This window comes from Heliangelus exortis, chromosome 11, assembly GCF_036169615.1.
Source record: "Heliangelus exortis chromosome 11, bHelExo1.hap1, whole genome shotgun sequence".
Lineage (NCBI taxonomy): Eukaryota > Metazoa > Chordata > Aves > Apodiformes > Trochilidae > Heliangelus > Heliangelus exortis.
In genome coordinates, this window is record NC_092432.1 from 1,847,467 (window position 1) to 1,870,180 (window position 22,714).

Genomic DNA, 22,714 nt, shown 5'->3' on the forward strand with positions numbered 1-22,714 from the left:
CCAGGATCACTTTAGGGCTCAAAGATCAATAAATATGAAAGCTGCAGGAAGAAGTCAGGGCACAAAGACTTTGTGTGCCACGGGACTTGGGGAAAAGATGTGAAGATGCTCCCAAAGGCATCGCTGGGGATAAGGGACAAAACCTCATTGATTGAGAATTGGGGGGAAATCAGAGCCAGGGGAGTGCCCAGCCCCCCCTGAGCTGTGTTTGCCTTCCCTGTCACCAGTGTGGGATGCTCCCAGATCCCACAGCCTTCCCGTGGGGGGGGAAACGAATCAACTGCCTCATTCTTCCAAGTGGACAAACTTGGATTTTGCAGGCACAGGATCTCACAAGTGAGTCCTTGTCTGAGCACAGCACCAGGCACTCACCCTGGCATAGGCCAGGCTTTGTAACAGCCAGAAGGAGGGGAAAAAAAAAAAGGAAATAAACGGAAATAAAGGCAAGAAAAGCAATGTACTCTGCAGAGCACATCCATCCCTCCAGGACCCACCTGTCTCTGGAGGAATAAATCTAAAGATGATACAGGGGGGTCATCACCCAAGTGCTCCACCTCCCTGCAGGTATCTACAGGGCTTTATTTTGCAAGGCCTTCAGTCAGTGCCTTTTTTCCCCCCCTTCATTCAACAGACAACAGCAGTTTGCATCACTATGTGTGAGAGGATAAAGCAGCTGGCACTTTTTTTAAAGAAGTCTTTAACATTCTTTGGCTCCTCGAATGGAAAAATCTGAGCAAATGAGACCTTAATAAATGGAAAGAGCTGAAAAAAGGCCTCTCTGCTGGCATGCTTTGCTCCTGCTAATGGAATATGGAGATAAAAGTGACACAGTTGTGCCTCAAACCCATCTAGAATGCTGCTGTGAGAAATCCTGCCCAGGTATCCCCAGCGTGATCCTCAGTGCATCAAGAGATGCGCCCGCAGCAGGGTGAAGCCTCCAGCTCCTCCTCTGGCCTCTAAAACCCAGCCAGGAAAGGCCTCCTGCTCTCCCAGGAACAGAAAACTGCTGGGAAGAAAAATACCAATTCTCTACTGATCCTTCTCTCATGCACTGTTGGGAATTTGACTTTTTGGCAGGTTTCTTTACATCCGGGGGGGGGGGTTTTATAACCTGAAATGCAAAATGCTGAGTTCACAGAGAAGCATCCCAGCCTGCCTGTTCCCAGCCAAAGTTTGCATCCCTGTGGAGAGGTAGGAACAGGTTGTATTGTATGAGGGAATTCAGGTCTGGTCATCAGAATTAATTATTACACATTAAGAAAACAAAACAGAACAACAACAAAAAAGGGAAGTGGTGCTTTTGCTTACCACCAGCTAAACAAGTCCTGATGGCAGCAGTGGGGCAAGCAAATGGGCAAGCAAATAACTGGCACAGGCTGCTTGCTTTGAATTAGCTGACAAAAAAGGTGATTAAGAAGATGCTCAGGCAGGAACAGGGCTTTGGTTTTAATTGCACTGATTCTCTGGGATGTTGCTGGTGTCTTCCCATCACCAAAGCCTGGGCTGAGCAACCTAAGTCATGTTCAGCTCCTCACCAAAGGAAAAGCTCCTCTGGGAAGGGGACAGCAACACTTGGCAGTGCTGGGTTAATGGTTGGACTTGATGATTTTAAAGGTCTTTTCCAACTAAAATGATTTGATGGTGCTGTGAACATGCTCCAGCACCTCAATGCTGGAGACCATTTAATCCCTGCTCCAGCCCCTGGAGCTGCAAAGGCCATTACAAGTCAGCACTTAGCAATTCTGGAAGAGGTCAGCCAAGACAGGCATTTCCCTGTGAAATGTTTTTGTTCTTAGAGGAAAAAAAAAACCCCAAACCCAACCAACCAAACAGGAATTCAGGACCTGAAGGCAGGACCCCAGTGCTGGCACTGTACAACTTCTCCCTGACCTCCCCTCTCTGAGCACTCAGCCCCCACATTTTTTTTTTCTTAACACCCATTTTGGGGGGAATCACCCAAGGGAAAGGCATAAAACAGGAGTTTAAGAATACTGGGACAAGCACCACTCAACTCTGACATCTCACAAGTAAGGTAAGACCTTGCTAAGCTGTGCCCCTCCTCATCCTCCACCTCTCCAAGGAATTCTAGGAAAGCAAAAGAAGGACTGACAAGGGCCTGGAGGGATGGGACAAGAGGCAGTGGTTTCCAGATACAAGAGGGGAGATTGAGATCTTAGGAAGAAATTCTGTGCTGGGAGGGTGCTGAGCCCCAGGGTGCCCCCAGAAGCTGTGGCTGCCCCAGCCCTGGCAGTGTCCAAGGTTGGATGGGGCTTGGAGCACCCTGGGGGGGGGGTGGGAGGGGTCCCTGAGCATGGCAGGGGGGGCACTGGGGGGGATTTAAGGTCCCTTCCAACCCAGCCCAGTCTGGGGATTCTCTGGCTGTAGGTTGGGTGGCAGATGCCCAAAGGGACCCTGTGGTTGTTCCCTCTTTTTCCCAGAAAAAGAGTTTGGAGGTGCTGCCCCCACCCCAGGGTTGCCCAAGGATGCCCCTTCCTTGTCATCCCCCTGGAGCAGGTGAGGGAGGTGACCCCAAGAGGGGCTCTGGGGGGATGGATGGATGCTCCATCCCTTGATGGGATGTGGGGGGATGGCTTGGAACTGGAAAAGAGGAGATGGGAGGGAGAAATTCAGTGCTGAGCCCCAGGGTGCCCCCAGAAGCTGTGGCTGCCCCAGCCCTGGAAATGTGGGAGGTTGGATGGGGCTTGGAGCACCCTGGGGGGGTGGGAGGGGTCCCTGACCATGGCAGGGGTGGAATGGGGGGGCTTTGAAGTCCCTTCCAACACAAACCAGTCAATGATTCTATGACCCCCACTTTGCCACCACTCAATTCCCCAGGGGACGTGGGGCAGCCCACTCCTCTCCTCTTTCCTGGAGGAGGAGAGGAGCACAAGGCAGGGCCCAGGGCAGAGCCAGGAAGGCAGCAGCCACGTGCATAATCCCCTCTGATCCCAAGCACTTTGGAAGGACAAAGAGCTGAGTCTCCTCTGCCAGTAAACTGAACCTGTGGTTCCAGGGGCCCGAGGCACTTCAAAGCCCTCAGCAGCCCAGCCAGCAGCACTAAAGGGATGTACTTTTCTCCTGTCGAGCAGGAAAGTCAAATCCACACAAATAAGCAGTGTTCCAGCAAACCAGGTTTAACCATCAGCAGCTCCCAACGAGCAGGGATGTTTTTCCTGAAGGTTTGTTGGTTTTTTTTTCCCCTCCTCCTCCTTTCCAGTTTGTCTTAGGGTATTTTTTTTTTTAAATCTCTTACTAAAACACATCTCAAGCTCCCACACCACACAGCCCTTTTGGGTCTGAGCATCCTCCCGAGGTAAAATGCTGAGTTAGGTATTGGAGGGCAGGGAAAAGGAGGTGCCTTTGATGAACAGAAATCTACAGACTTCAAACGTTTCAGTGAGCACCACAGATTTAATAAGTTATTTCCGTGGAAAACCTTAGTAACTCAGTTATGAATCACACCCATAAACACCTCTCACTCATCAAAGTGCCACAAAAAAAAAAAAAATAGTTAAAAAAAAAAAAAATCTATTACTGTAACCCTGAACACAAGCCTCTCTCTACAGGTTCCTCTTAGAAGCCAAAATTCCTCCTTCAGAACACTCACCATTTTCAAAGGTCATAAATAGACCCTGCCCAGTCTTCAGCAAATCCATTTAAAAAGCAAAACAGGAGCAAAGAAAAAGGAAAATTCAAACAAAGACAACCCATCAGATAGGCACTGCTTGAAAGACTCAACCTGAGTTACATCAAAAGAACTTTTACTACCTAGAAAGCCATATCCAGCTCCTAATGGGTGCAAGGATGTCATGTTTTGGCTACCAAGATTTAACTAATTTACTTTTAAGTAACTTGCTTACTTCCTGATGTTTCTTTATTTAAGCATGATGCTTAGGTGCTTGGAGAAGTGAGGGATCCTGTGATTCAAGGCCAAGCATCATAACCACTCAATGAACCACAGACAAAAACATTTTATCTGGGTGTTGTACTTACTCCAAGAACTTCTAGGTTGAAAACATCCTGGCTAGCTGCAAAAAGCCATCCCTGTTCCAGGGAAGGAGCAACTTTTCCTCCTTCTGTGCAGAAATGGAGCAAGAAATTCAACTTATTGCTTAGATAAAATAGTGCTCCCAAATTTCAGCCCACTGGTACCTTCATTCCAGGGCAAAGTTTGAACTGGCTCCATCGTGGCAAATTCTCCTCCTGAGCCAGGAGCTGGGTGTACACAAAAATGCAGAGGTATCTCTGCAAAACAGCTTTAATCCTTCCTTAGGATGGGGCCAAATATTGCCAAGACCAACCTTCTTCCACCCCCTGTGCACCAGGCAGTTGGTGTTACTCCAGACAGATGAACCTACAGCTCCAGCAGCTCTTTTTTGTTTGGGTTTTGGTTTGGGTTTTTTTCTCCTTATTCTGGACTAAGGACAGCTCTGATTGTCCACATTTTTTTAGGTGCTGTTTTGGAGGGCTGAAGCAGTAGTATCAGCCACCATAATAACTGAAGAGACAATGTCCCTGCCCATGAAGCAATGGATGGTGATGGGGAAGATCCATCAGTTTCACTGGTTCAGCTGAAAAACATCACTGGGAAGATGGTTCTTAGGGCAGGTTGGGTGAATGCAGGGTGCTGGGGGAGCTCCCACTTCACCTCCCTGCTCAGCACCATCAACATGCTGGAGACCAGCACTGCTCTCCCAAAGTACAGGTACTAAAAAGAAGACATTTCTCCACCTCCCAGTCCCAAAGATCTTTCTCCTCCTGGCAGGCAGTATTTGTACAGGCTGGTGATGATGCTCTCTTGCTGTGTGGGATGCAAACCTCAGGACAAGCTTCATTTCCCTCCTCAGGAGACTTTCAGCACAAACCATCCCTTTTCCCATCTCCAGCAAATTCCCCAGTGGCTCCTCACCCTTCACAAAACTGATTTCCCCTCTCTCTGTTACCTCCCTGGCCCAGCTCTGAATTAATTTTGAGACCAAACCCCAAAAGATCCTTTTTTATGAACAGGTGTCACATGCTTTAGAAAACCCCTTCCAGCTGCATGCCCACTGATGAAGAAATTTCACCCTCCTTCTAGAGACCAGACCTCTTTATGAATGGCATCACCAGCTTCTCCAAATAGGACACTGGGGACAGGTGACAAGATGAGAGTTGGTCACCAAAGCATCTGGAAGCTCTGGAAAACCTCAACACTACAGCTATTGGGTTTCATCAGCTTGAGTTGTCCTACAGGGTTTCAATGGAAAAACAACACCATGCAGGAAACACCTTCACAGGTCTTGATCCAAGGTGCTTTCTTCAGCTCTGAGTAAGGGTGTATTGGCTCAATGCTCTGGGCAACACCTTCAGCTGCCTAACAACCCAACTGGAGCATTCTGCTGGGTTGTGCTGCTCATGGATCAAGCACTACAATCAACAGGCTTTGGACACAACAAGGAGCCCACCAGACTCAGTGGATTGATGACCACTTCCCTTCTCCTTCTGCTCCAAAGGGTTTGAACCCCAGGAGCTGCCACCCAATGTGGCAAACACCAACATAATGCCAAAACCAAGCCAGGGAGACATTTGTTGCAGAACAAACCAGCAGGCTGGCACCTCTCCAAAAGGGATGGGAGCTGAAAGCCTGGGATGCTGGTTCCAGGAGCTTCCCTACCTTCCCTTTCAGGCTTTCATTCCATGATTCACCCTGGACTTTGCAACGTCACCTTGGATGGCAACCTCAGGCAGGGCCAGAAGCTGCAGGAGAACAAGCTCAAAGCAAGGCAGGTGATTTTTTAGAAGTTCTCCCACCCATGGGGCCAGAGGCTGCTGTGTGGTCCAATGGGGATTCCAACGTTCAGGGTTGTCCATGGTCACGTGGGGAAAACCTTCCCACCAAGCAAAGAATTCCTCTCTAAACTACACTGGAAAATAGATGCACTTTATTTCCCGTTGGCAAACTCAAAAACTATGGAGGGAAAATGTTTAATGTAAAAACATCTGACAAAGCACCTCCAGGATGTATTTTTTTGCATCAAAGAAGTAGCTTTTGGCAACAGGGAGTGCTCCTCCAACAAGAAAAGTTTTTAGCCAAGCCCTGATTGTTACAGACTGAGCAGGGCAAGACACGCCAGCAAACTTAAAGTTAAATATGAAAGAAAAAAGGAAACCAAAACCATTACTGGCCCAAATAAACATCTGTCTGTGATTAAACTGGATGCACGGATATGCTGTGCTTTTTTTTTTTTTTTAATGGATTTGTTTTTCTGCAATGGGATGGGGGGGGGGGGAAAAAAGGACTAAAAGGCTCCATGGTGCTGCTGGGTCAGACCCACCCTACAGCCCCCAGTCCCCACCAAAGCCAGAAGCACCATCAGAAAGTTGCAAACTCAACATTTCCCCCCCAGAAGAAATTGCTGCGTTATTAATGAGAAAAATATCTTTTTCTATTTTTTTTTTTTTTCCTCTTAGCAGGTAATTTCACAACCTCTCTCCCCCTGTGGAAAGGGCAATGTTTGCCCAGTTTCCACACATATCCGCCTTACATATTTATAGTTTGTTCTTTGTTTTTTTTTCTTCCCCTGCTCCTAACACACAGGGATCTTCATAAATTTCCTTGTTAGCATAAATCCTTGCAGTCTGTTATTTCTGGGGGGAGAGGAAGAGAGACATTCACTTTCTCCATTCAGTGGATTTGCTTCCTTAAGTTCATCCTAAACACTGCTGGGAGCAGAAAAAGCAGCTTCAGAGCCACCACAGTGGCTGAGTCACCACCTGGGATGCCTCCTGCCTTCCTCCCTGCTTTAGAGGACCCCACTCCCCAAATTCCACATCCCCAGTCCCACCACCACCATCCCATAAGCAACTTCTCCACCTTCCTAAGTCTTGAAAAAAATCCAAAATAATCTAAATAAGCTCCAGCCCGTTCAGTCTGTTTCTCCTCTCTTTGTTAATTCACAACTATCCTCCACCAACTCTGGAGGGAATAACACTGAGTAAGTCACCCAGATGAGCAAGATCCCATCTCTACACACAGCCCACCATCTTCTAGGCTTCAGAAAAGCTGCTCAGAGCAGCCTCACCCATGTGCTTCCACTTTTGGGGACAGCTTATCATCACTCCAGAGTGTGGAGAGGAATTAACCACTCCTCCAGTAAACCACCAACTCACAACTTCTTCTTGCAGACCACCAACTCACAACTTCTTCTTGCAGCTGCATGTTCCCAACTACAAATGGGGTCCTCAGAGCAGCATTCCTTCCTTAAGGAGCTTCCATGCAGACACCCAGCTGGTGCAGGACCTCTGCAGGGTGGCTGGGGACTTAGCTGGGAGGCAGTGGTGAGCTGCACCCATCACTACCTGTCTGCTCCTACAGCTAATTACTCATCCTCAGTTATTACTGCTCCAAAGAAAACTGACACACCAACATCTCTGCACTCTCTAGGGGATGAACAAGCTGCTCCAGACCTGCAGCAGCCCCAAGCGATGGTCAATCCAGCATGGAGACCTACAAGAGGCTCTCAAGAAGCAACACCTTTTGCACTCCTACCTCTGCTCATGCCTTCCCCTCCTCCTTGGTCCTTAGAACCTCCAGAACCTAATGCCACCAGTAACAAGAACTCTGGCTGCTACTTGCAGGAATCTGAGGCTTTTTTTTAGCCAGAAGCACAGACGGACGCAGCACACAGTGTGAGGCCAACACCAAGGGGCAGGGATGGGGTCTTTAAGAGAGGGTCCTTCCTAAAGAAGGTCAGGGATAGCCCTGTGTGCTTTAGGGGAAGGCAGGGAATCCCATGGCCCACAACTTCTGCTCCAGCACGTCCCCACTGTACTGAACCAGTTCCCGCAGCAGCCCTCTACAAGCCTGGCAAGTCTAACGGGTACAGCAGCTTCTTGGCATGTGGTGGAGGAGCCAAGTCTGAGGGGAAAAAAAAAAAAAAAAATTACTACAAATGTTCCACCAATTATGAGTCACGGGGCTGAGCTTTTGTTCTGCCTTGCTGGGTTTTGCCCTTTCCCTGGTATTTTGCTGGCTCCAGCCTGGGGAGCCGTGGGGACGCCGACACCGGCCAAGGCTCTGCTGGTACCCGGGGGGACGGACACAAACCCAGCCAGAGGAACCACCTGGGCTTGGAACATGACTCCCAGAGCAGCTGCTTTTCTTCACCTCTGCTCCCCAGGCATCCCTGGCTGCAGACATAAATCTAATGAGGAGAAGAAGGAGCTCTCTTTGTACTCCCACAAGCCTGTGTGTGACACTGCTTGAGCCTGGAAACTTCAGGACTGAGCATCCCCAACGCTGCTGCATGTGCTCCTCAAACCTCCAGGTTCTCCAAGGAACTGCTGTGGCTGGACACTGATCCTTGGAAAAAAGAGTTTCATGACCCAATTGCTTTGATCTTCAGGACTTATCATCCATCAATCCAGCTCAGGACACACAAGGCAGCCTCCTCACAGCTACTCATAACTTGTGCTTCCAGTTCACACTGACTGTTACTCCAAGTTTCAGAGAGCTTCCTAGCTCATTGAAGATTTTTTCCTAGTTTTAAGAGCAACATCAGAGCCATGAAAAGATCAACTTCAAAGAAAGGGTTTGTTTTTTAAAAAAAATCATACATCCAGAGATGGTATTTTGACTCTATGCTAAAACTTTCAGCCTAGAAGTTCATCAAGTAAACGACCAGCAGAGGAAGAATGGTTCTCTTTGTTATCCCAAATTGAGTTTTGTGGTTTTAGTAGGAAAAGCCTTTTTGATGATCAAAGCTGAAGCAATAAATACTAGTGGCTTGATGCTAGATCCAAAATGTACTTATTTTTGGAACAGGAGTTAAATGCACATTGAGCTCCTCTGGTACACACCAGGAAAGGCAGAGGAGAAGCCCATGTGTATCATTTCCACAGACCTCCATTTCAAGCAGACCTCTTAAATAAGCTGTGATGGACAGCAAACAAAATACTGCAGATCGACTGGAGTCTAAGTGGCTTTTCTCTTTTCCTTTTCCTTCCCCGTGATGACAAGTAGGGGTTAACTTCAGCAAAGCTCTTATCCTCTTTCAGCAATTGTGAGCACTGGGGAAAAATAAATCACACAGCCCCAGACTCTTATTAAAAGTTACACCATTGGAAACTACACCGGGGGAGAGGAGGGATCCGATTTCAGTACAATCTCAGTCACATGTTATTGTTATATTCTTAAGTAAAAGTTAAAAATCTCTCTTCTATACCAGCAAATCCACCAGATGTCCCATAAAGGACTCAGCTGTGAGCAAAGCTGAACTATTACATCCTCAGGAACCCCAGTTTTCAAACTCAGCTGCTACAATTAATGGCAATTATCGAGTTACAATAAAAGCCATGGGCATGGGGAGCTTTAGGGATGTGAATCCAGCCCCAGGAAGGTTTGGGAGAAACTGCAAGCACATATTTCTGATAGCATAACCCCCAACAACCCAACTCCTGGCTAGCAATTGTTCCCCTGCTATGGACACTTGGCAGCACAACAAAAGCCAGGAGGGCCGGCACACGGGATCCGGCACGCGGCAACACAGACCCGAGCAGGAGAACCTCAAAGGAGACAGAGAAGGAAAAATCCCTGGAGTGGAATGTGCCACCACACCATGACAAGGTGGTGCCAGGCTGTCTAAATGCTCTTCAAAGTGCTGTGGAATCTGCATGGGCTTCAACAGCCCATGGAAGCCACAGGTCCCACCAAACCTGCCATAAGCACTTGCAGGCAAGAGAATGGGAAAGAGAATGGGAGAAATGGAAAGAAAAATCTGTAACTAATGGACCCAAGGGTTCCCTCCACCACCATCAACTTAGAGCAGCTCCCAGAGAGAGCAGCAAATCAAGAGCTCAGGAATCCAGCAACTTGGCACCAAGGTGCCCAAGTCCTACCCCACTGCAAAGCCCACCCCAACTGCTGAAGGAGGCAGACAGAACCTCACCAGGATGAACACTGGTCTGTGTTCATCAAGCTCTCACACCATAAACCAGGTTATTTTTTACAGAGAAATTAAATCTGATCCTATACATAAGTCCCTCCTGCTCCCTCTCTGTGCAGCCAGCCCCAACCTGGAACAGGACAGCCAAGGAGGAAGACATGGAACTATCAGAGCAGTCAGAGCTCAATGCCATCACATGAAAGCCCCAACTCTCTGCCTGCTTGCAAGTAAAGCCATCCCAGGTTTTCCAAAGCACCATTAAATGAATGAAAGGGGTGGGGCAGAGCAAAAAAACCAGGACCTAATTAAAAGCAAAAGCTTTGCTCAGGAGCTTCAGTGGCATGGGAGATGGAGTCCTGCTCAGGACCCAACAAGCTGGGCCAACTTGGCAAGAACCACCACAAAGCAGTGGTGATTTGGAATGGCCTCATTGCTCCCACCATGAGAGTGGTGATGTTGTCCAGCCCAGCCCCACACCAGCCCATGACCCCAGTGCTCAAGAAAGATCTTGGTGGCTTCTAGAGGGGACACAAGTGGCCCTGTGGCCACCCTACTTGTCCCAGCACTCTCATCCTACACACAGCATCACAGCACAACCTGCTGAGTGCAGATGTCTCAAAACAATCAACTCCAACAGTTGCCTTTTTTTTTTTTTTTCCTCATTTTCACACCAAGACTAGAAATGAACAGCAGCACCACAGCCCCCCCCCTGTCTCCTTCTGCATCCCAGCCACCAGCTCCCCAGCACAGACCAGAGGTGTGGGGAGGTGCAAACATTGCCAACCTGAGAAGTCTCCGGGCGTGACGTTGGGTGAGTTTGTAGCCTCTGTTTCAGTGTAAGACAACGTGGAATCTGATAGATCTGGGGGGGAAAAAAAAAAAAATAAAAATAAGCATTTTTTTGTCCTCTTGTGTTTCCAAATGCTACGTGAGCACCCGTGGCTCTTCAGCTTCCCATCATCAGCCCAGCTCTCCCCAGGAGAGGAATTCTCCACCAGGTCAGAAAGCAGTGACTGACTTTGTACCTCCAGTGTGCAACTGCTAAGTTTGAATTGCTTCGACCACAAAAATAACTGCAGCAAAGCTGATCAAACAAGTAGGAACTTGGTGCTTACTGGATAAAGTTACATTAAGCCTCTAAACAATTCATAGTTACTATACTTAATTATCACCATTAAAATTCTTGAAGCTGTTTATTCTTGCTTCCTTCCTTCCTTCCTCTTTGCTGAAGCGAAGGAAACTTTGTTTTAACAAGTTAAGAGTCTTTGTTATTCTCTCTTGCTTACACCCCTCTAATTAAGTGCTCAACTGTTTGCTCACAGATTAACTATTATTTTTCCAATCAAACAAGCCAGGGAAGCAAAATTCAATCCCTGGCTGTTGTTTTAAGAAAGTCACGTGGCACTCACTACCATCTCCCCCTGCAGCACCAGCAGTTTCTGAAGGGAATTAAATTGGAAGTGGGAGCGTGGGGAGGAACAACTCCTTTTTTTAGATCCACAGCTAACAAAAAAAAAAAAAAAGTTAAAAATGGGGGGGGGGAAAAAAAAAAACCCATGACCAGCAAATTTTGCTTTGCAAGATGATCTGGTCACTGCCCCATGTCACAGAGCAGCTGCAGGGATGAAGGAGATGAGGAGATGGTCCCTCTGACCTCCCTTTCCTCCTGCATCTTTGCTTGAGAAAGGATGGTCACGATGGGGTGATGTCAATTCAAAACATCTCCAGCCAACCCACCCAAGATGCTTTCGATGGCTTTAAAGAAAAAAATAATTTCCTAATTCATCAGGAAAAGTGAGAACCCCTTCAGACATGACCCAGAGCTGAGCTTCAAAGACACAAGGTCTCATTTTAATAAGGAGAGGAAAGGTAATAGCAGGTTCCTTGGCGGTGCTGAGCAACCAGGGCTTTATGGAAATGGCACCCAGGTGCTCCCCCTCCCCCTCTGCTCTGTCACCCCACAGATTACACACGCAGACAAAACATGGCGTGGGGTAACCTTTCATTATGCCTTCATTAAAAATAGAGCTTCATATTATTTTGGAAAATATGCATGTGTCTACACCGTAATTTGGTATGATAAACCAACATCCATTTACTCCTTCAAATCTGTCAGCTGATGCTTGCTCAGAAATAATGAGCAGCCAGAAAATCCCAGTGTGTTGGCTTTCTCCTGATGTGCCATGTAGGGATGTCAGAAGCAGGACTGCAGCACGAAAGAACTGCCAGGAGATCAAAAGAAGAAGGAAAAAAAAAAAAAAACCAAAACACTTACCCAGTGGCTTTTGCTCATCATTAGGAGACAGCCGAGAGTAGGGAGGTGGTGGAGACTCTGGAAAACAAAACTTGATGTTAGCACTGTGTTGGGTTGATCAAGGAAACCCTCATGTTTTCTCTTCCAGGGTAGGACCTGTTCCAAGGTTATAAACACTCAATGGAAGCAAACCCACTTGGAAGCCACTCAAGAGCAAGAGATTTCCAAACCTTTGAAGAACGGGTGCTCCACCTTGACCTTCCAGAGGTGGCTTTACTACCAAGAATGCTGCAGTTCTTTACTATACCCAAATCAACAGCCCTGCCTGGACCCTTGTATCCCAAAGTACCCAAAATGGGAAGTTTCTCCCCAAGATGCTTTCATCAGAGACACTGGAAGACAACCCTCCCACCACAGCTAAAACACACTCACAGAGCTCCTTCAGCACATTACAAGGGCTGAAAAAGGGTGCTGGGTGATAAGACTCCTCTTTTAGCACAGGAAGCCTGGCACCAGTGGCCAGGTTGGCTTCAGCCACCCAATTAATTCTGGTCCATCCAACAAAGCCCTCAGCACACGAGTGGCTCCTCAGCAGAGGCCTCTGGTGATCCCACTCACCCTGACCTTGGTTCAGCAAAGCTCCCAAGCACAGGTTGGGCTTGAAGCACCAGCACATCATGGGCTTGAAGTTAAGCACTTCAAAGTGCTTTGCTCAACCAGGGCACTTAACTGGCTCATGCTGCCCTTCTAAGAGTCAAGCCCACGCAAAAGGTTGACAAAGGTCCTCCATCAACTAAGTGAAGGGTTTTTTTCCTTCTGAATTATGGCAACGATGTGCATCTTGGATTATAACTTCCTAACACTGAGGAGCATGCAGCTGGTTGGGCTCTTACCGTGGCAGCAAAATTAAGCAGACCCTGACTTCAGAGAGACCCTGTCCTGAGAAGCCAACAGCACCATGCTGAGCCCTGACTACTGACACAAGATGTGTTCCTCAGTTCCCCCACAGCCACTGAGCCCAACAACTGCAGCTCAGCTCGGGTTAGTTCATCAAGAACAACCTCAGAATCCCCAGTGGGACAGCTCAGGGGTGGCCTGTGGTGACTTATTGTTTGTAAGAAAAGGTTCCTCACCTCTTCTCACCACACCACCTGCCCAGCATCAAGCTGCTCTTCTCACGGGGCAACTAATAACCTCTAAATAAAAAAATAAAGGTGGTGATGTCTCAGTCTGGACATAAGGATGCAATTTGTGCCGTGGACAGTGGGTTAGGTCCCACGTTGGAGCCAGACTTGCTGCCACAGGGGACTTCTTGGAAGCACCAAGGCATTTTCACACCACACAGCAACTTCACCCCACTGTGAAGTGGGCACAGGGATGGTCTCTGCAGGCAGCCCCGCAGACACTCCTGGCAAAGGACATTCAGGCCTTTCCCTGGCTCCCACCGGAGCGGGTGGGGCCCTGGCACAGACACCCACTATCAAAATGATAAGGAGCCACTCGATAAATCAAGTTCTACTCTCTACTACTCCCTGCCCATGGCTTGCAGCCACAAACGGCTGGGAAAACAACTAAGGCTGCAGGGAACTGACCGGGAAGCTTTGCCCGGTTCTGAACTAAAAGCAGAGTCCCACAAGAGCCCGTCTAACTCCCCCCCCCAAAAGAAAAAAAAAAAAGCTGCTCCCAGCCTCTAGCGATCTTCGAGGGAAGCACGCCCAGCATACAAGTTTCTTTCAAAGAAGTGATGCAAAGCCGAGCAGGATCCCGGATTGCAAAATAAACTATTAAAAAAAAAAAAAAAATTAAAAAAAAATATCAAAGCTCTTGCCAACGAAAGGGACCGCCAGCAGGAGGTCGGTGTCCTCCAGGATCCCTCTGCCCACGGGGAGAAAAATAAATAGAAAAGGCTGAGAAACGCCTGAGCTCCAGCCGCCGCCGGTTCCACCCGAGTCCGGGGCATCCCCCACCGCCCCCTCCTCCGGACCCCCCCTCCCTGGCCCGCCGGGGCCCTGCGGCTTTAAGCCGGCGGCGGTAATTGCCCGGCTCCGCGGCCGCTCCGATAACCAGCGAGCCAGGCTGGCGCCAGCAGGATGCAAACTGCATATTATCGCCCCTTCTGCACCTAAATAGCAGGGAGACCTCGGCGGGAAGTGAGGGGGGGAATAATAAAGAGCTTTTTAAGCTCGCCTAGGGATGGAGAGGGGGGGGGGACACGGGGGATGCCGGTTCGAAGAGGGAGACCCCGGACCAGGCGCATCCCAACGGGGCATCCCCGCTACTGCGCGGGTTCAAACAAGAAACCAGGAGATCCAAACCCTCGACCTAGGGGGAGGAAGGATCCCCCCCATCCTGATCTATCCCCCCCAATATCCTTCCCGTCCCGGCTCCTCACCTGGCCCACAGAGGCGGCTGAAGTGGTAGGGGTTGCAGCAGACGGTGGGTCCGTCGGCGACGCCGAAGCTCTGGCACTCGCAGAGAGGTTTCAGCTCGGCGGGGTGCTGCAGGTCGGGCCAGCGGAAAAGTTTGCCCAAGAGCAGGTGGGGGGGAGCAGCCTGGCCCCCCAAACGCACCTCGGTGCGGGCCACCAGCACGCAGCCGCTGGGCATCCCCCCTCGGGACTCCACCGCCTCCAGCAGGCTGTCCAGCGAGCGCTCCTTCAGCCGCTTCAGCAGCGAGTAGGTGACGGCCTTCAGCTCCTGCTCCAGCAGCAGCAGCCGCGACCGCCCCTCCCGGCCCCGCCGCTCCGGGGAGCCGCCGTCGGTCGCGCCGTCGGGGCTGGGGGGTCCAACGGCGGCGGCGGATTCGTGGGGGTGCTGCGGACCGCCGGGTTCCCGCTCCATGAAGAGGCAGCAGGTCACCGTCCGACCGTCGCTCTCCTGCGCCCGCCGCGGGCTGACCCCTTCGATGTCCTCCCGTCGGGGCGAGTTGCGGAGCCGTCCCCCGCGTCGCTCCGCCATGGGGTCCCCGCGGCGCGGAGCCGCCGCTTCCTCTCCCGCCGCCCCGCCGCGCCGCTCCTCCGCCTCCCGTAGCAAGCTGCGCGCTACCGCGCGGATCTCCGCCGACGAAGGGTTTTTCTCCGGGATTTTAAAACTACCGGTGGTGGTTCCGAAATCGTGGCCGCTCCTGACGCTCCCATCTCCGCAGTCCCTGTCCGGAATGACGCGGCTCCTCCAAAGTCGCCGCACCAGCCCTGAGCGTTTGGACCTGAACATACGACACGGTGGCGGCCGGGGGTCGCGTCGCTCTCCGCCGCCACCCCCCCGCTCCGCCACCCCCCTCCCCCCCCCCCCCGCCCCCTCCTCCGCGGGGCTCCTCGCTCCGCCGCCGCCGGCTTTATCTCATCTCACACCCGCCGCCCTGGCAGGGCTGCCCGCAGCTCCCGGCGCGGCGGTTCGGATCCCCGCGGCCCTGCCCAGCGACTCGCCGACGGCCCGCGGCGGGGCCGCACCATGGGGGAGGCGGCGGCGGGGAGGGAGCGCGGAGCGGGCATAGACGGCGCCGCGGGGGTTGCGCCGACGCCGGCGGCGGAGCGGGGCCGCTCCCGTGGCGGCGCTGGGGCTCGGGCGCGTCGCGCCGTGCCCTACATCGGCTGCCAACGCGGGGCCAGGCGGGGAGCGGCGGGGGCGGCCGGCGGGGGCGCGGGATGGGGAGAGCCCCGGGCAGCGCTCGGTTCCGCCGTACAACGGGGAGAGGAGGAGGAAGGAGGCGGAGGAGTGGAAGGAGGGTGGGGGGAGTGCCCCGGCGCGGAACGGGGCGCTCGGAGGTATCGATTCCCTTCCGCCAAAAATAGTAAAAAAAAAATTAAAAAAATCAGGAAAAAATAAAAGGATTAAAAATAGTAAGAGTTCAAAATAATTAAAAACGGAAAAATATATTAAAAAGAAAAAAAAAACAACACAAAACCCACAATCCAAAAAAAAATCACAAAAACCCAAAGCCCCAGCAGCAGAGCCCAGAGCGAAGGCCGGTGTCAGCACGTGTTGTTGTAGGTATCCCGGAGGCGCAGTTCGCCGCCGCTGGTCCCGGCGTTTGGGCCCCGCGGTGCCGGTTCCGCTCCCCCGCGCGGCTCCCGGGGCCGCCGCCGCCTCCTCCGCGCTCGCGCTCCCTCACTCCTCTCTCTCCCTCTCTCTCTCTCTCTCGCGCTCGCTCCCTCTCGCGCTCTCTCTGTCTCCGGCTCGCGCCCGCCCTCCCGCCCTCGCGGGGCTTTTGTGTGTCTGGGGCGCGCACGCAGGGCCCCCCCCCGCCCCCCCCTCACCCTCTCCCCTCATCCCGGCGAGCGGCGCTGCCATTGGCTGCCGCCGGTCACGTGCCAGTCTAGACACTTTGGCGGCTCCGAGCGGCACCGGGGGTTGCGCAAACACCGGCTCGGGTTTCTCAACCCCCCCCCTTAAAGGCGCACGCACCGGCACCGAGCGCCGCCTCCTCCCTCCCCCTTTTTTTTTTTTTTGTTTTCCGCTTTATATCCATATTCCACGCTTTTAAAAAAAAATTTTTGTCCCCTTTTTCTCCCCCGCAGCGACGCGGTCACCAAAGGGTTAACCCGCCCCCCCCCGCTCTCCCCTCAGCGGAGCCGCCGCGGCGGGACACACCCCCGCGCTGTAGCAACTTGTCCGCCGTGGCAAAAGTTCAGGCACGGCGCGTTCCCATTGGTCGGCGGCCGCGTGACGCGCGCAGCGGAGGGCGCCGATTGGTCGGTCGCTCCCCCCTCCCTCCCGCCCTCCGTGCCCATGAATGAAAGACATTCCGCGGGCGCCGCCGGACGCGGCCTGCTGGGTCCTAGTGCTCGGCCGGCAAAGGGGGTGCGGAGTGAGGGGAGAACGGAGCCTCCTCAGGCTGTTTGTTAATGAGGAAAAATCAATTTATCCTCCCCCATATAATAATCTCGACTAATAATAAATGTCTTTCAACTGACCTCGGTGCTCGGAGGTTTTTTTTGGAGGTTTCGGGGTGCAACTGGAGGATGATGGCCACGTTTTTCTGAGCTGCGCTGCTGCACCTAAAAATGTGATTTAAAAACGCTCAGTTAATGCGATTTTTTTTTTTTTTTTTTTTTTTTTTACAGCGTCGGCTTCACGCAAGGGATCCCAAAATGTGGCCCTTGAGGTTTGCACCAACGTAATTCCAAGTGTGTGAATTATCTTTGGGGTTGCTCCTGTCCTTACTGACCTGTAGCACCCAGGGTAAAACCCCCTTTTTTTTTCCCTTCTCAGTTTTTGGGGGGTTTTGAGGAAAATGTGCAGTGTGCTTTGTTAAAAATGCAGCATCAAGACAAAAAAATCATAGAAATATTGTACTGGACCTGCTGCCTCTGCCTTTGGGCTTGCTGGGGAGTGCTGGTCCCATGCAAGACAAGGCTGCAAAAAACCCCAAAAACTAAAAAGCAACTCAGCTTGAGATACAGAAGCAGGAATTGGGATTTTCAATCCCTGCTCCTGAGAGGTTCCAAGGCTTGTCTAAAATCCAGAGGGCTCTCAGCTTGCCCTGCATGACCCCATGGTTCACCTCCCTAAATGCAGCTGATGCTTTTCTTACCAGTATCTTATTTACCAACTGGCATCCAGATTATAATACGTCCCAAATGTGCAATTACCAACATTTAAATATATATAAATCTTAAATATAGCACTCTTTCAGCTAAGGGTAGGTTATTATTTCAGCCAGCAACCCATTCCTGCTTCTCCAACACTATATAATCATGGGCCAGGCAATATGGCACCAAGAACAATGGAGCCTTGATGGGACCTGGAGCTGGTGACCATCTCTGTGGGGACAGGTAAGCACTGGAGAAGTCCCAGTGTCACCCAAAGTGTCACCTCTTCCAACAAGAGGACATTGTTCAGGGAAAACAGGGTGCTCAGTTGGATTTATTAAAATGCCCAGATAATTTATAGTAATGCTGGGAATTAAAGGATTTCGAGTTTCTGGTCATGTCCCAGAAATGTGCTCTCCCTTTTTCCTTTTTTTTCCCCCTTTTTCCTTTTTTTTTTTTTTTTTTTTGGCCTGTCTTAATAACAATTCCTGGGAGATGCTCTGGAACACATCCTTATAGGTCTTGGCACAAAAGCTGCAAGAGAAGCTTTTGAAACCCTGCCAGTCTGATCTGGATCTGACACACATCAGCTCCCAGGTGCTAGAAAAAGCCCAGGAGGGCACCAGCACCAAGCTCATCCCAAAGCCCAAATCCAGCCAGGGACAGTTCTGTCACCACATCCATGCCAGCACCTTGAAGGAAGGTGACAACAGAGCCCAAACCTGGGTTTTCAGTGAAATAATCTCATAATTTTCTGCTTTTTTTGTCTTTTTAATCTTTAATATTTTATATATTCCTGGGCAAAGGATGCAGAGGTTAAGCCATTAAAAGAGCCATTTAAACAGCCTTTTGACATGCAGATTGTCAGCATTAATTAGATTATCTAACAATTAGGTTGTTATTAATTAGATTACTTTAATTTTTTGCAAATGGGGTGCCCACTGAGGGGCAGCAAAAGGTGGGGGACACTTTGACCTGGGACTGGGGGCACAGAGTGCACGAGCCCAGCAGAGAAATCCCAACCAAACTGCTGTGCCAGAGGCAGGGACTCTGCCAAAAACCTAAAATGCCTCATAAAATCAGGCTGGTTTTGCTGGAAGCTGATTTTGAAAGGAACCAGAGGAAAAAAAGAAAAAAACCCCCAAAAGTTTTGACAGCATCAGAATGTCCCGTTTCATTTGTTTTAATGACATTGCCACGATTTTCCAGTTCAAACTGACTTTTTTTTTTTTTTCATTTTACCCTTGTAAATGTTATATTCTGTGTGGTAACACACTGTGATAGGACCTTGGACTGCCTTCAAAATGGGAAAAAAAAATAAAAAAATAAGTGAAAATCAGAGAAGGCATTTTGATAAATCTGAAGCTTACCAAAAATAATAAAAAACTTTGAAGAATTTTCCTTTATGGAGAATTTCCCAGCTGCTGGATCCATACACCCAGACCTCAGCATCTGGAAACCCTTGGTAGGGAGGATGTAGGGTAGGGAACCACCTTGCTGCACGTCCCACAAAGCCCATCCTGGCTCTTCCAGGCTGGAATTTAGGGATCTTTTGCCACCTCTTTTGTAGCTAAATCCTTGACAGAGTCCCAGCCTGGTTTGGGTTGGAAGGGACCTCAAATCCCATCCAGTGCCACCTCCATCTCCCTCCAGGGACACCTCCCACCAAGCTCCATCCAACCTCCAACACTTCCAGCCAGGAAAAGGCTCCCATGGGTACTTTTCCTCCAAGTGGGATGAAGGTTTCACCATCCCAAGGCTCCACCAATTTCTGAGGCAGGAAATCCCATAACCACCTGTCAGAATCAGGCCAGGAGGCCAAAAGGGACAAAATCCAAGCGAAATTCACCAAATCCTGCATTTCACCCAACCTGAAATTAATGTTAATGGGTTAATGGAAACTCCAGGAGGCAAGAGCTGCTGAGTTTCCAGGCTCTTCAAGGCCCTTCCCACGAGTATCTGCTGTGGGTGGGGAGAAGCTGACTCACACTTTCCAGGGCTGGAGTAACATTTCAACACCCCAGTGCTCCAGCCTTGGGGACTGATGGCAAAGAGCAGATTCCCAGCAGAGTGGTTGGGAAGTTTTTGGACAAGACGTTTGGTTGTGTCAGAAAACGACAGTTTGGCGAAACCAAAACTTGGTCTTTTTTTTTTTTTTTTTTTTTTTTTTAATTTTTTTTTTTTTTCGTTTGGTAGCAAATTCTCAGTTGCCGTGAAACTTGGAAAGGTTCAGAGCCTGGATTTTTCATCAAAGCCACAGAGGTAAAAATCATCTCCCCCAACACTGGTGGGTGATGGAAGTGATCCAGGGTGATCCTTACCCCATGGGAGGCCCCTTGCTTGGAGCAGGGACATGGACTCTCCAATCCCAGGAGGAGATCCAGCTCTAAAGGTGATTGCAGCCCCATTTCTTTGAATCTCTTCAGGGTGGAGCCAGGGCAATTTGAATAAATAATGAAGAAGTTACCCAGGAAGGAACAGTCTGACTTGGAACCCAGTGATCAGAGCACCCAGCTGAGCTCTGGGGTATCAGGTTCAGTGCCTGGTCTGGGTCAGGACAAACAGGGACTGAACCACATGTCAGGCCAGCACCATGACTCCAGGATTATCCCCTGTGCTGCTGCTTTCATTTTTTAGGAAAATAAACTCAAAGTATCCCAGTAAAGTCCTGGTACAACCTCAAGAAAGCACTGGTGTCTCAGGCTGCCTTCATCCAGACCTAGTGCCAGCCTCCCTGGCAAAAAAAGTGCTGGATTTTATTTTATTTTTTTTTCTCTTAATAAAAATTGTGTTTCCATCTCTCTTGGGCTGCCCTTCTCCCCAAATGGATCTCATGGCCCAATTTCCAGTTTGCAGCTTCACCAGAGTGCTGGTGACATGGATCCCCTGAGGAGCAGCATGGCACAGGAGTAACCAGCAGGAATCATTCCTCCTCTGTGCTCTGGAATGAAGCTGCTGATCCAGGGGGGGATGTCCCTGCCACCAGACCTTCCAGTGTCATTCCTGATGCCATTGGCAGTGATTTTGTCTGCCCTGGTGAGCTGCTGGTCCCCAAAAAATATGGAATGGATGGATATGGATGGAGAGGATGAAGACATGAACTCTACTTTATCCTGCCTTGTGGTCAGTGATGAGCAACCACCTTCCAAGGGATCAATCTGCTCCCAGGACTCACAGGAGATGGCACCAGAGCAGGATGGAGAAGAGGATGAGGAGAAGAAGCCCCACTCAGCCAGGTCAAGGATGGTGGAGCCTCTGAGAACCCAGCAGGAGAGAGCTGGATCCACGCTGGATCCAGGAGAGCAGCGTGGGAAGTTTTAGGCTCCCAGAAACCCAAAGCATCAACCTCAGCCTCGTTCTTTGCTCCTTTAGGTGCAGCCTGAGTGGCAAGGTCAGCCCTGCAGCTCCTCCTGCCCTGCTCTGCCAGCACCAGCCAAGCCACAGCACCCACCCAGCTCCTGGCTTCTCATAGGAAGGGAATTACAAGCAGGGGATACATCTCAAACCCACACCACCCATAACAAACACCCAGGAGTTTGTCCTTTTTATCTGCATTTATTCAGCAACCTGTGGAGCCAGTCTGACTTTCTGGAGCCTTTTCCAGACAGATAACATCCAGGGCTGAAACTGCCCTTTACTTTTTTTTCTTTTCTTTTGGCTTAGCTATAGTGAATTGTCATTTTTTTTTTTTTTTTTTTTTGAGCTGGAAGAGGTCTATCCCAGTAAGAAAACCAGACCAGAGCTGCCACCATGCTTCCCTAGCAGTAAACTGCATAATATACCAAGCCCAAAGTCTTGAAAACAAAATCAGTCTGCCCTTAGCCATATTTACCCATAGAATTTGCAAACACAAACCTGGCAGTTCCTCTCTGGGGGGGCAGGATTAGAAAAAAGAAAAAGGATTATTCTCTTTGGAGATGGCCCAGTGAGCAGAGGGAGTGGAGGTGTGTGTTAAAAAGGGATTTAATGGAGGTTGGTTGGATCCAGTGGTGCTCTCCTAGAAGCAGGAGCTAAAAAGGTGGTGGGGCTGGGTGAGAAGGAAGCTCCTGGGTTGACAAAGACATCAAAGCAGCTCTGAGAAAGGTCAGATATAAATGGCAACCTGTCCCTTTATGCAATAGTTTGCTCTTCTATTTACGATGGTATTTTCTGGGAAGAGCTGGTCAGAGCCAACTAGGGCAGGCTTGTAAAAAGATAATTTTTCTCCCTTAGAAAACACAAAGACAGACAGACTGGGCTGCTGGCTTTTCTCCCTTCCCAAGATCTGCTGCCCTGGGCAATTTGTTCTGTTGCAGCAGCTTTTTTGCTGAAGTGCCTGGCGTCTGGGCTGCTCCAGAGCAGACGCCACTCACTCCAGTAAAGAGCTGCTCACCACAGCTTGGGTAAATATTTTCTGCAGTGGTGCAGCAGAGTTTTAAAGAGCAGCACTGTTATTTCGTAGGCATCTCCAATAATAACTCCGAGGGAAGCAGCCACAAGACATGAGCAAAAGCTGCTGCCACTGACCAAAACTTTAGAGAAGGAGGAACAGAAGTGGGAAGAGAATAGAAATAGTGACTGAGTCACTGGCTGGATGCAGCAAGGGTAAAAAAAAAATAATAAAAAAAAAACCAAACAAAAAAGCAGGCAGGCTTCAAAAGCTGGTCCTGGGATATGGCACACACTGGTCTGAAGCTTCCCCAGATTTCTTGCAGCCTCCAAATGGGGATATGAAAATCATTAGGCAAAAAATCTAATACTGTCTTTTCTGGTTTGAGCAAAGGCAGCCAGAGGCAATCATTGCTAAAGTACCAAAACTCTATCTCTTTCTGTGTTGAAACTGGGTTTGGAGCTGGCTGCAGGAGCTCCAGGGCTTGCTCATGCAGAAGGACATGAAAATAGAAAGCAGGGTTAGGGAGGAAAGGAGCTGACCCTGAAGTCATTGGTCCTGCTGGTTGGTACTGGGAGCAAATCTTCCTTAAATAGACACCAGGACACAGAAGTGGAGTTTGTCCCACAGTTGCTTCT

At 50.1% G+C, this 22,714-nt stretch overlaps 1 protein-coding gene across 1 annotated transcript in view; it reads right to left on the reverse strand.

Moving 5' to 3' along the window:
• Positions 1 to 16,375, reverse strand: part of SMAD6 (SMAD family member 6) — a 42,543-nt gene extending 26,168 nt beyond the window's left edge. The window contains exons 1-3 of the mRNA XM_071754129.1: positions 14,570 to 16,375; positions 12,199 to 12,255; positions 10,708 to 10,785 (exon numbers count right to left, since the gene is read on the reverse strand). Of these exons, the coding sequence (XP_071610230.1) occupies positions 10,708 to 10,785; positions 12,199 to 12,255; positions 14,570 to 15,389 (955 nt within the window). The 5' untranslated portion in view covers positions 15,390 to 16,375. The remainder of the gene's footprint in view (positions 1 to 10,707; positions 10,786 to 12,198; positions 12,256 to 14,569) is intronic.
• Positions 16,376 to 22,714: the final 6,339 nt, after the last annotated feature.